Source organism: Anabrus simplex, chromosome 1 (genome assembly GCF_040414725.1).
Source record: "Anabrus simplex isolate iqAnaSimp1 chromosome 1, ASM4041472v1, whole genome shotgun sequence".
Taxonomy (NCBI): Eukaryota; Metazoa; Arthropoda; class Insecta; order Orthoptera; family Tettigoniidae; genus Anabrus; species Anabrus simplex.
The window spans coordinates 27793177-27806934 of NC_090265.1; the positions used below are offsets into that span (position 1 = coordinate 27793177).

General features: G+C 40.0%; 1 protein-coding gene across 1 annotated transcript in view; it reads right to left on the minus strand.

Moving 5' to 3' along the window:
- The window catches only part of eIF3a (eukaryotic translation initiation factor 3 subunit a), a 186949-nt gene that overhangs the window by 16031 nt on the left and 157160 nt on the right, over positions 1-13758 (minus strand). Inside the window, exons 17-18 of the mRNA XM_067155938.2 lie at positions 11724-11794; positions 8527-8726 (exon numbers count right to left, since the gene is read on the minus strand). Coding sequence (XP_067012039.2) covers positions 8527-8726; positions 11724-11794 — 271 coding nt within the window. The remainder of the gene's footprint in view (positions 1-8526; positions 8727-11723; positions 11795-13758) is intronic.

Below are 13758 nucleotides of genomic sequence, written 5' to 3' on the forward strand. Positions count from 1 at the left end.
AACTTATTCCTGAAATAGACTTAGATAGTGAAAGTAAGAGTGACGAGGAAATTCTGATAGGCCTATAGAGAAAAGTGAAGTGCCTGATACATATCATCCTAGTTATTGTCCACCCGTTCCACCATTTACAGAGAATTCAGGTATAAACGTTCAAATAGAAAATAAGCAGGATAATTTGAATTACATGAGTATTTTCATGAGTGACAAATTTTATCAGTATGAGTGTGAGCTGACCAATCTCTACGCGAGTCTAGTGCGGTGCCCCGGCCTTTCACAAAGAATTCGATCATGCAATCGTGGAAACCGATTAGTCCAAAATCCTGATATAAAAATGTACTGGACCGAGGACCATGTTTTTCATATTCCGACATTTTCTAATACAGTAAAACCTCATTAATTCGAAGTCGTTGGGACTAAAAAATCGGACTTCGAATTACGCGATTTCGAATTAACCGCCAATTCGCAATTCAGAAGTACCAACCCTGGCCACGTTAAAAAAAATATTCTAAGGCCCATTACTGCATGCAGTTAACCTTGATTCACAGTTTATACCTTTCAAATGCCATGAAAAAAGAACTATTTCCAAAATGTATCCAAGAAGGTGCATTTACAGTATTCAAATAATGCACTCGGATATCTCACTGGTAAACATAACCTCACGCAATGAAAGAAAGAAAAAAAAAAGGCACAATTCAAAGACTAGGAGAAATCTATGCTGGCTCCCACGTGCAAGTGCTTTATTAATTGGATTCCTATACTGTATGCATTTTAGATGCCTTGTATTTACACAGAAAGTACCCGATGACCTTAAAATCGAACTTTCCTATGACTCTGTCCTTGTACGATTTCCCGCCATGGCACTTCTCTCGTACTTCAGAAATGTAAACACTTGCCGCGTCACAAAGTATTAAGACCCATTAATACATACAATCACCTCGATTCACAGTTCAAACCTTTCAAATGCCATGGAAAAAACTATTTCCGAAATGTATCCAACAAGTTGCATTTACAATGTTCAAATAATGCACTTGGATAAATCACTGACAAACATAACCTCACGCAACGAAAGAAAAAAAATCGCACAATTCAACGACGAGGATAAATTATGCCGGTTCCCCTGTGCAGATGCATTATTTATTGGATTTCTGTACTATTTGCATTTTTAGAGGCTTTGTACTGGCATGGAAAGTGCCCGACGCCCTTAAAACATGTAGCTTATCAAACTTTCCTATGAAGAGGGGATAAGGGATAAAGTACAGTAGAAGTCCGTTATAGCGAGAATTCATAACAGTGAAAAATTTACTCGCTATAACGGATTGTCGTTATATCCGATTTTTGTATAAAAGTCCGAAAACCCTTCATGCACTTTAAAATCGGTGTGAAACGGCAATCAGTTTGCTCAAAACTTGCGTTTCCTTAGATGATATCCATACGGCTTACTTGTTTGTTATTTTTCGTAATCCGATACTACGTGAAAGTGTATGTTTAATTTCATTCTGAAAAAAATATAGTACGGTATATCTCCGAATCCAAGATGAACCCCTTTTCCTTCAAAAAATTTAAATCAGGCTCAAAAAGAAGTTTGTAAAATCATATGAATGCCTTGTCTTACAGTAGGCCTACGCATTTTTTCTGACTATTTTTAGACGCCGAACATTGACTTTCGTCACGCCGTATTTCTTTATTCTTGGCGGCTGCACAATTATTTATTTCCGCGGGCTTAAGGACCATTAATTCAACATTGGCATCATAATACCGAAGAGAATTCGTTGAAAATTTTCCGGCAATACCTATTCCATGCGTCTCTACAATACAACGATCCTTCAGGAAATTATTCTTGCCATCTATTAAACTGTTACTTTTTACGCAGCGTCAGATATAACCGGCTGCCGCTACACGCACATCTCACTTGTCGGGTTCGGCCAAATTCAGCGGCTAGCAATGTATTGGCCTAATCGCGAACGCTGAAAGTCAACGAACGAGTTTACTGCGCCACGGTGCGGCCATTCCACCCTTGCGTTTTTCGTGCACATACCTCACAATTTCATCTTCGACTTCTTTAAAGCGTCCTTGTTGCGGACTACTCAATGTATTTTTTGTACAGTACGCATTTTTTTAGCTCTTTGTCTTCACGCTAACACCAAATATTGGCTTTAGTTAGGCCTATGCCGTATTTACTTGCGGCTGCACAATTATTCTACATTATTGTGTGTTTAACAAATATTAACTTATAATTGGCATCATAATATCAAATAGAACCCATTGAAAATTTGCCGGCAATACCTTTTCCACGTATCTTTACAATAAGACTATCCATCACGAAAATATTCCTGCTGTCTATAAACCTTAATTTTACTAAGCGTCAAGTACAATAGACGCGTTATGAATCTGCCACTGAGTAGCCATGGCTTTTCTAAGAATTCGAAGGGTCACACGCTTTGATGCCATTCTACAGATTTGAGAAACACACAGGCTCTGTACAACAGGTTGTCGCGGCTAGCGATGTGTAGTAAAGAGGCGGTCGTTTATTGTCAACGAGTTCTGTGCGCGTGTGAAAAGAAGCAGCGTGGTTACCGCGGTAGTTGCCAGTGGTATCCATTAACTAATTGCTAGGCCGCGAATGCAACAACCCCTGAGTTTTCGCATGAGATTCTGAGAAAAAAAAGTCTTGGATTCGGAGAAATACGGTATCATTCCAGAGACTTCTTCAAGCAGCGTCACCTAACCTAACCGTATATGTAGTCCATCATGAAAACATATTTGAAACGCATGTAGAGAAATAACCTCCTCGCGAAAAATTTACATGTAAATAGCCGTAACTAGACGCGAGAAGATATGAAATATCCTCTGAAATCAGTGATGTACTCTGCCATGTCTTGAGGTGTATCACATTATTACTTAATTTCCGTATATAACATTAAAATTAAGATATCGTTTACTTCAGTCTTTATTTTTAACGAGTTACCAACTGCTGTCGGCCACGTTATTTACGCATTTATTACGAAAATGTGTTTCCCTCTTTCATTTCGAATTTTCTTTCGAGAACAGCAGTCAATGGGTATTACTAATAAACTCCAACATCACCTTTGAATGTCAACGAGAGAGCTCGCAAATGCACAAAGTGAGAAAACTATACCGTACCGATGATGATCGATAGCATTTTGTTGCAAACGTTTCAGTTTTCTTATTCAAACAGCGTCACGTATCCTAACTTAACCGTACTATACGTATGATGATAACACACTTCAAGCGCCAGTAGGGAAATTATACCTTTCTCGCTATAAATGTTCGTAATAGTCTTTCCGTAATTTAACCAGACGCGACAAAATATAAACTAACCTCTGAAATCAATTAAGCACTCTGCCATATCTCAAGGTGTATCCCATTCTTACTTAATTGCAGTATTTAGCCTCAAAATTAAGCGGCAGTTTAGTCAGCCTTATATTTAACAAGTTAACAACCATTATCGGACACGTTATTTACGCATTTATTACGAAAGTATGTTCTCTTTCATTTCGAATTTTCTTTACGGAACAACTGTCGACGGATATTACTAATCCACTCCGACATCGCCTTCGAATGTCAACGAGAGAAATCGCTAATGCACATAGCGAGGAAACGATGCCGAAGGTAATCGATCGCATGCAATATCATCGCTGGGGTGCATAAATATCGGTAACGGAAAAACTTGCACGCGCTTAATCGCTCGTAATAACGGATGCGCCAGTGATAGGGTTCTCGCTGTAACCAAAGGACAATACACAGTTTAAGATAGGAATTTTGAAGGGACAGAAAAAAGTCGTCACTATAACGGAGTTCTCGTTATATGCCGTACTCGCTATAGCGGACTTTTACTGTATCTCGCTTACATGTGCACTGCAACGCACTATGACCCCCATCCCTCACCCTTGTATGATTTCCCAGCTGACAATTTCTCCTTTAAAACCATAAGACCGTTGCGTGATATTACGGCGTTCCTTGAAAGTGAGTAAGTGCAGAAAGCTACCCCTCCACGTTCCGGAACGCGTGTTCTATTATGACGTGGAGCGGATAAATTTCGAGTTGAAATTACTCTGTAACACTGTAACATACTATTGTTTTAAAATGTAAAGGCAGTTTCGAATTAAAAGTCAATTTCGGTAATGAGGCTGACATTGTACTTCGAATTACGAATTATCCGTATTTCGAATTAAACAATTGAAATAACATGCAACACTGTATCTCATGTTTCCGAGAATGAGAGCTTCTCGAATTAGGCGGGATTTTGAATTAACCAATTTTGAATTATCGAGGTTCTACTGTATTATATTCCGAATACGCTTCCTTCGTATTTTTTCATTTCTTCACTTCGGTGAAAGGAATCATTATGCCGAAAATACAGATAGGCTGTGTAAAATTAGATGTATTTTGAAACCTGTGATACCAGATTCACACCCTAAACATTTACCAGAGGTAAGCTCAAAGTATCTTTTTTCTAACATTTATAGTTTAGGAGTAATTGTAAATTGTATTAAGTGATGCTCGTCAAGAAGGCCGGGCATGAAAATGGCTGGTCCAGGCATTCAAGTGTCCCGCTCAGCAGCAGGTACTGAACGTGTTAATAAAGGTTGTGGATTGTGAGGTGAAATACGACACCCATTCATCTAGGTGCGGGTGTATTGTACACAAGAACAGAACAAGATTAACACAAAGAATCCATTCAACGGGTCAAGTCAGCAGCGCGAACTGTACAAAATATGGCTGCACATAGCTGAGGACAAACATCAAGTAACACCAGAAGGCAGCACTAGCAAGTTGCTCAATTCGAATCATACATAACATTTTCAACTACGAGGGCAAGTCAGTAAGTATCTGCAATTTTGCTCTAATTGTCTTTAGGTTGGCTCTTTGGTGTTGTGTGCTCACCAGCTAGTAGATGGCACTGTTGTCTACATTTGAAGTAGGTTTCAGCATTATCAGATCAGTACAGCTTGCGCTGTTGCAATGTAAAGATGATCGTGCCACTCTCTATTTGCACCAAGGAAGAACAGTGTTCTGTGATTTTTTTTTGTGTGGTCTGGGGTGAACCAGGAGCGGAAATTCACAGGAGACTTTCAGCAGAATATGGGGACAATGTCTTGCCACAGCGGATGCTTCCAACTCCATGCTCTGATGTTTGCTCTCTGGTTCAAAGTGGTGAACCCACATTTCATCTCCAGTGATGATCCGTTTCAGAAACGTTTCACATTCGTTAGCATGATGGTCCAGTAGGTGCTGACGGATTCTCACAAGATTGTGCCTATGCTCTTGATTGAGTTGTTTTGGAACCCATCTCAAACAGACTTTGTGAAAGTTTAACGTATTATGTATGACTTCATATGCAGAACCATGGCTAATGTGCATATGGTTTGCCATGTCATCAACAGCCACTCGTCTGTTACTCAGGATCATGCACTTGTTCAATATTGGCATCAGTTACGGCTGCAGATGGTCGCCCAGATCTTTCCTCACCCTTCACGCTCATGCGACCCCTTTTGAACGGTTCAATCCACTGGTAAACACTTCGCTGTGGCAAATCGTCTGTTTGAAGATTTTCTGCATGATTGAAGCACTTTTTTCAATCTGCAGCAGTCACACAGTCGATGGCTTCTGACGTGAGTTTTTCTACGTCCTTTATTTTGAATGTCTTGTTCTTCTCTGCCACTTCTCTCTTGACTTGAGCCCAAATCAATTCAATTGGGTTGTACTGGCAGTGGTAGGGTGGCAACCTTACTACCTCATGGCCCCAAGAGAGCTAATTCATCAAGCTCATACTTTTTTCCTACTTTGAAGGGAGCAACTTTTTCCAAAAGTTCAGCTCGAGTTTCTTGTTCACTAAAAGGTATGTTCCTCTTCAGCAACCAATGTTGAGTTTCTTTCTTCTTCCAACTTGTATTGGGTAGTTTTTCAAGTAAAGCTGAATGATATGGAGTACTGTCCATAACTATTATAGACGGTTCCTCGCGACTTAATAGCAGGTCTTCTACAAACCACTTTTTAAAAGACGCCTGGTTCATTTCTGAGTGGCAGTCCAGGCTATTCTTCTTTGATAGAAACACCCACTTACACTGGGGTATGAAACCTATAATACCACCTGCGTGGCAAACAATCAGTCTTTCACCTTTCCCAGTCGGCACCTTCAATCCACCGCTCTTATCTGATGGTGTCAAATGAACTATTTACTGTGCAACTGATTAACCCAAGTCTCGTCTAAATAAATACATTGCCGGTATTGGTCATGTTTCAGGTCATGCATTTTTCTGGAAAATCGTGCATGAGCTATGACAATTTCATGTCTTTCTAGCTGAAATTTTCTTCCATCATTAGCCCTCTTGTATTTGAAGCCAAAGTTGTGCAGCACTCGTCGCACTGAACGTACACTTCCACTATATCGAATCTTCTCTCTTATCTGTTTACGCACTTTTTCCGCTGTAGGAAATTCCCCACGGTCGTAAAATTCGAGCAGTTCGCATAGCTACATCGCAGTGAAAATCACTAAGCACACTAAGCTTTTTCTCCCTTACGTAATTTTTCATTGGAAGCATTTTTTGGTTGGGTGAATATTTCGCTTCATTAACACATCTCTGGACAAAACGAAGGCTAACATTACACATTGTTGCAGTCAATTCTTGGCTTTTCTTGAAGTTCACAGTCTGCAAAATATTTGAGTCAGCCAACTTCTGCACGCATGGCAATACATTCACAATTACGGATTTTGTCTGGCTGGCTAAATCCTTCTACTTAAGCCCTTCCAACTGACGATGCTTCAGAGGAGTTTCTTGTTCATTTCTCGCAATTGCCTCGTCCTCTTCAGATAACAGACCCGAAGAAACACCAGGCTGAACACATTCACTATCGACCTTTAACTGCACTTACGGTGCGACCTCAACAGTTGCACAACAGGGAATGACTTGGGTAAGGTGGCCTGGAACAGATGGGCTTCAGATAGACAGCACTGCACGATCAGTGTTGCCAATCATTGCTCGGAGGTAAGCGACTCTCGACCATCTGTCGTTTTGCCGTTCCCATATCAGATGACAGCGCAGTTTTCCTCACCCACCTAATTTGGTGGCCACGACAACAGAGAAGCAAGAGACAACGGAAATGCTATAAATTGTGAAATGTTGCACTTTAAAGAGTGTGAAATTGCATGAAGTCTTAGTATTGCAGGGAAGGATTTTACAGCAAGTAGAGGTTGATTAGAATGCTTTGTGCACCAGAATGGACAAGTTTGCAAAGAAGGACATCACCGTCAAAGTGACCGATTCGTCAAAGTAACTGATTTTCACCGCTTTGGTCAAAGACTTCGGAAAGAGCATAAGTTTCTTGTCTCAAATTGGTAACACCGCTGTTCTCTGATATGCTGTCAAATACCAAAATCAATGCAGCCAATGCATCATGTGCTTTATTTAAAACTACTGGAAATGAAAAATTACGATGCACTGTGATGTTAGCAGCGATTGTTGACTACAGAAAGATTCTGTGAAATTGCATATTTTAAAGGAAATTCTGCTAAAAGAAATTTTCCCCAGGGGCAAGATTGGATGGGGGTTGAATTAATGAAGGACTGGTTGAGGGCAGTGTGGGAACATCAACCAGGAACTGTGATGAACCAGAAGTCTATGCTGGTATTAGACAGCCTCTGCAGCCACTTAATGAATGCTGTGAAAAAGCAAATTAAGATGATGCAGACCTGTCCATCCATCATCCCAGGAAACCTTATTTCAAATTTATAGCTGTAGGATGTCTCCATAAATAAGCCATTCAAAGATCATGTCAGGAGGTTCTACAGAAGTTTGATGGTAAATGATAAGCGAGAGACAACAAAAAGTGGCAAAATCAAGCAACCTTCCTTTCGTGCAATGTAAATGCGTGGGGGTTAATCACTCCTGATTTTGTCACAAAAAGTTTAAAGAAAACAGGAATTTCTTCCACTCTGGATGAAACTGAAAACTATCTACTCAGAGAAGAAGAGAGTGAAAAAGACTATTTGGATCACCCTTAGAATTACGAAAGCAGTGACGATAGTGCTGATCTCGCTGAGTGATCGACAGCACAATTGCAGTAAAGGTAAAAGAAGTCTCTGTCAGTATTAGAATTAAATATTTCATATTTCAGGAAGTTGCCACGTGACGACATCGCAACACTGCACAGCTTCAAACTCCATGCAGTGCCATGCGGTGCAATTAACGAAGTAGAATGCATCTTTGCAATGCTTGATATTCATTGTGGACTTCAAAACACTACAGGGAACAACAGAGGCATGTCTAATGTGCCTTTAGCCTTGAATTAGATAAACAAACCACCTCAGGTTGCTATTATTTATGCACATACCATACATTTTGTATACACACAAAAACCTGATATTTTTACAAATGCTCACTTACTCAACCATAAACAATAGTTTTACACTGAACTGACAGAGAATTTGATGTGTATTGAAGTAATCAGTGGTAGCACATATTTTATTTCTCCCTCTATTAAAAAATGGACTAAGATGATCCTTACCTTCACGGGGAGCATCCCTTGGAGGTTCACCTCTACCTCTGTCGTCCATTCGTCGCCTGTCGTCGGGACCAGGTCTACGCATTGATCCAGAATCGCCCGTTCTACGCTCTGCTGGCTCTCGTGAACGCCAATCCACAGCGCCAGTCGGTCGATCGTCATTACCGCCACGACTCAGAGGAGGAGCACGCCTATCATCACGCCTTAAAATAGCATAGAGACAGAAAGAAATAAGCCTGAGGCATTTATTTCACTTTTGACCAAAATAATTTTAATTTCATACATTATTACACACATCATCACAACCAACATATTTTGGTAGTTCTGTAGTAGTAACTTAGAAAATTCTATACATTGGAAAATAAATATCCTGAATGCAATTTAAGTTCACCAGAAATGGAAGGTGGTGACGCGATAAGGCGAATGACACAGAAAGGAACGCGATTGTAGCGGGTGGTCTAAATTGACCAAATGTTAGCAGGGAAGGTAATGTGAAGACAGGAAGCATGACCAATAAATGGTAAATAATTTAATTTGGATAGGACAGCTGAATCTGAAAGTGACTGAACCAACTAGAGGGAAGAATATTCTAGATGTGGTGCTGATAAAACCAGATGAACTCTAGAGAGGAACTAAAAGTGATAGATGATATATATGATCACAAAGCAGTTTTAGTCGCAGTTAAAAATACATGTAAAAGAGAAGAAAGTTGTAAAAGTATGACTATTAAGCAGTGCCATAAGGTTGATAACATGTGTAGAAGATACATATGGTAGAGTATCAGGGAAGAAAGAAGGAAAAGGAGACACCCTGGTGGAACAAAAAAAAGTAAGGGATGCACTGAAAGGAAAACAAGAAGCATGGAGGAGGTTGATAGGAGGCAGAAATATGAAGAGTACGCAAAAGTAACATGACTAAGAAAGCGTGTCAGAAGATCATGCAGAAAGAGAAACAGAAGTGCTCAGAAAATTTCACAGAAACCTTGCGAGAGGATATTAAATGTTGTAAGAAAGTATTGTATGGTGTGATTAAATACAAAGTAAACAGCAGGTAAGACAGAAAAGTTATAAGGACAGATACAGGAGAAATTTCAACACAAAGATACAATATTCTCCAGTGATGGCAGGAGTATTTTGCTAAATTACTTAATACCAAACTCCATGGACTGGAGAAAGAAGAGGAACATGAAGAGCTATTTGCTTTACATTGCATGGACAGAGATAGGTCTTATGACTACGATAGGATAGGAAAGGCTTAGGAATGGGAAGGAAGCGGCCGTGGCCTTAACTAAGGTACAGCCCAGCAATTGCCTGGTGTGAAAATGGGAAACCATGGAAAACCATGTTCAGGGCTGCCGACAGTGGGGTTCGAACCCACTATCTCCCGGATGCAAGCTCACAGCTGCGTGCCCCTAACCGCACAGCCAACTCGCCAGGTGGAACGTGAAGAAGATGGAAGGAAACCAAAATGAAGATATAACAATGTTGGAAATAGAAGGAGCTATAAAGAAGATGAAAAGTGGCAAAGCATCAGGTGTGGATGAGGTGGCTACAGTGATAATACAGGTCACCCTCATTTCAGATGTAGCAAAGATGTTTGAGAGGATATTAGAGGGAAGACGGGAGATGAAAGTAAAAAAAGGAAATGGAGGTAGAACAATATGGATTTATAAGGTATAGAGCAACTTCTAATTTTTGCATTACGGAACATGGAGAAATGATGGGAGGTCAGGAAGGATTTAGTGATAACATTTATAGATATTGAGAAGACACATGACAGTGTACTACAGTGGTTCTGGTATGCATTGATACAAAAGAAGGTAGGCAGAGCAGAAGTACAAATGATCAAAGTCTTGTATGAAAAGTGAGCAAGTAGTGTGCTACACATCGATACAGATCATGAAGTTGATTACTTGCAAGGAATTGCTGCAGTCAGTGAATGAAGGTCCATCCCAACCTGTTAGTAAGAGAACATTGCGACAGGAACTGCATGCAATGAACATTTGAGAGTCTGTCACCTCGCAAGAGGCCAGTGCTCACACAGGCACATAAAGCTGCAAGTCTTCAATGGGCTAGAAATCATCGAATGTGAACAATAGCTGACATGCAGAATGTAATGTGGTCTGACAAATCGAGTTTTTGTCTGTAATCCAATGACGCACGTCCTCGAGTGCACTGAAGGTCAAATGAAGCTGTGTGTGCAAGATCACATTCACGCCAGAGGTGGACCCGAGATGCTTTGGGGGTGTTTATCGTATCTTGGATTTGGCCCGCTCACTGAGGTGACCACTAACATAAACCACCATGTTTATTTCAACATTCTGGTTGGTCAGGTGTTGCCTTTCATCAACATCTGCAAGATGAGTATGCTACTGATACCCAAATTTTTCAAGATAACAACAGCAAAGTTCATCGGGCTGGACACATATGACTGGTTTTATGAGCACTCCCCCACCCAATGGCATCTCGATTGGCCTCCAAATCACCTGCATTGAACCCCATTGAAAATCTGTGGGACATGTTGGAATGGCGGGTAAAACACCGACATCAGCAGCCCTGCATTTTGGTGGAATTATGCGATCAAATCCTCAGTGAGTGGCTTAATCTGAATGAGACGTACCTGCACAACCTTGTGGACTCGCTTCCTAATCGAACAGGGGCAGTTATCAACTTCAGAGGAGGAGTTATACAGTATTAAATGATGCTTGTAATGATTTCACCAGGGGCGACTGTTTGCCCGGTGAGCTTATGATGTCATGCTTTCCCAGACATATGACCATTTATATGGCAGCCCCGAGCAAATGTGAGGAAAAGAATAGCTGCCATGACTTATTCCCCAACCCTCGTATTATTTTATACATTGATATATTGTCAAAATATTCCAAAATTAGCAACATAAAAACTTAATGTGCAAAGTTAACTTTGTGCACCAAAACTCTCAGTAATGAAAATTTTGGACTGGAGATATTAAAAGTTAGGAGTGCTTACCTCAAACAGCAAAAACAAGAGGATCTCATAAGAATCTAAATATTAATTTTAGCTTGGTTCTAGTCTGTAAATTCCGTTTATTTTGCAAGAAATTTGCTACTACTTTAAGGAGTTCTATATTCACAGAGACTTGTATGAATCTAAACCATGCATATTACAGCCAAACTTTAAATCTCCAAACTTATATTCTCCACCAGTCTAAACTGAACTTACCTGGGCGTTGCTCTAGAATCCTCATCTACAGGATCCGACTCTGCAGGTTTACTCCGCCAGCTAGACATACCCTGGCAATACACAAAACATTGTTTCATAAAAATTAAAAAAAAAAAAAAAAAAAAAGCAATGAAGACAAAAACCTAGAATGAAGGGTCATGGAATCTCCAATGCTAATAGTTGAGCACATGCTTTAAAATAACAAAGCCCAACAAATAAAATGGTCTGAAGAGAATAACCATCAGTAAACTTCAGTGCCAACATTTTAATTTCAATATATATATATATATATATTTATTACCATTCTGGTACAATAATCCCTTGGGTGACATAGACGAGGTAGTGGAAGCCAAAATGCCGAGATATTCTTCTATTCAAGCGGATTAACATCCCACTAACTCTGATAGGTTTCCGGTAGCGATTGCGTTGGAAAGGGCTAGGATAGGGAAGGAAGCAGATGTGGCCTAAGTTAAAGTACAGCCACAGTATTTGCCTGGTGTGAAACTGGGAAACCATATGCAGGGCTGCCAAGAGCGACGTTTAAAACCACCATCACCCGAATGCAAGCTCACAACTACATGGCTTGTACCCCAAAGCTAACTCACTCAGACATATACAGATAAAAAACACTGACCCTGAGTTATACTTCTAATTACGAGCACACAGTGGAACTAACCTAATTCGTGATCATCTTTTTAAGTCATCACTTTTACCGTTGTCTAACTTTGTAGCATAACCATCGTCCTTGGAAGGCCAAGGTTCGATTCCCAATACTGCCAGAGATTTGAGACTGGTAAGACTGGTACGTGGTTAAACAGGAACATGCAGCTTACTTCCATCTAGGAGTGTGCTGAAAAGAGCTGCACCATACAGTACCTTGCATTTACGTTCCCGGCTTTTAAGTTTTCCAGTATTTTACAACATTTTTTGTTGGTCCCCTGAGATTTCCTATGCTAACAAGGTATTAAAATCTTCAAATTTACGTTTGCAACATTTTATGCTTCCTGCCATTTACACCATTTAGGCCGTCTGAGATAAAAAAAATCTGAGGTAAAACTAACCTAAAACGCTTTGAGTAACCATGGCATGACGACCAAATCAAACAACCATGGTCTACAATAACTCTTAGAACTCTCAGTGTTGAACTTCCGCTTAACCAACGCAGTGCATTCTTTGATATCAGGCGTTTTCCACAACGTACTAAACCTTATTTTCGAATCCGATAATGAGTTGAATTAACTCTCTAAATCTCACATACACACAAACTTTCCACCATAATCCTATGACTTTTGAATGCAAGTAAACAAACACCCAATAGAAACCAAAAACATGTAAAATACCGCACATACAGTACCCGGGTAATGGCAAAATGCAAAGCCCAACAAAACCGCAAAGGAGAAGAAGATGAAGAAGAAGAAATCAGGTGTTTGCTTTATTGTTAAGTACAGTATAATCCACAAGGAGACGTTATCAAGTGATTCAGTGTTCATCTTGCCAGAGTTTGTTATTTCACAGATATTGTTTTACACTTGCGTTTGTTGTTGTCGGAGTTGTTAAAGTTATTGTCGCTGATTCGTCACATTTATTTTTGTTATTTGTTACGTTTTTTGTTCTTGTTATGTGAGTCGAGCGGTCAAAGTGAATTGCAGCGATCTTCCTTTCCCGTCGTGTGTATTTGTGTATTTGTTAATCCTTCTTTGTTATTGCTTTATTGTTTTCCTGCTAATAATGGAAACAAAAGAAGGAAAGAAAAACTTTCACTATGGATGAGAAAATTCGAATATTAGAATAGGTTGATTCGTACCGCGGAACACGTGTTTCATTGGCACGCGAATTGCAGCTTCCTGTATCCACGCTGAATACAATTGGGAAAAACAGAGGAAGCTTTACAAGTGCTTTAGAATGCGGACCAAACTCTAAGAAAAGGAAGTATGCGTCATACAGCAAATACGAGAAAATGGATAAAATTGTAAAAAGTTGGTTTGAAACTTCAAGAGCCGCAGGCATTCCAATTGATGGTGTGCTCTTAAAGGAA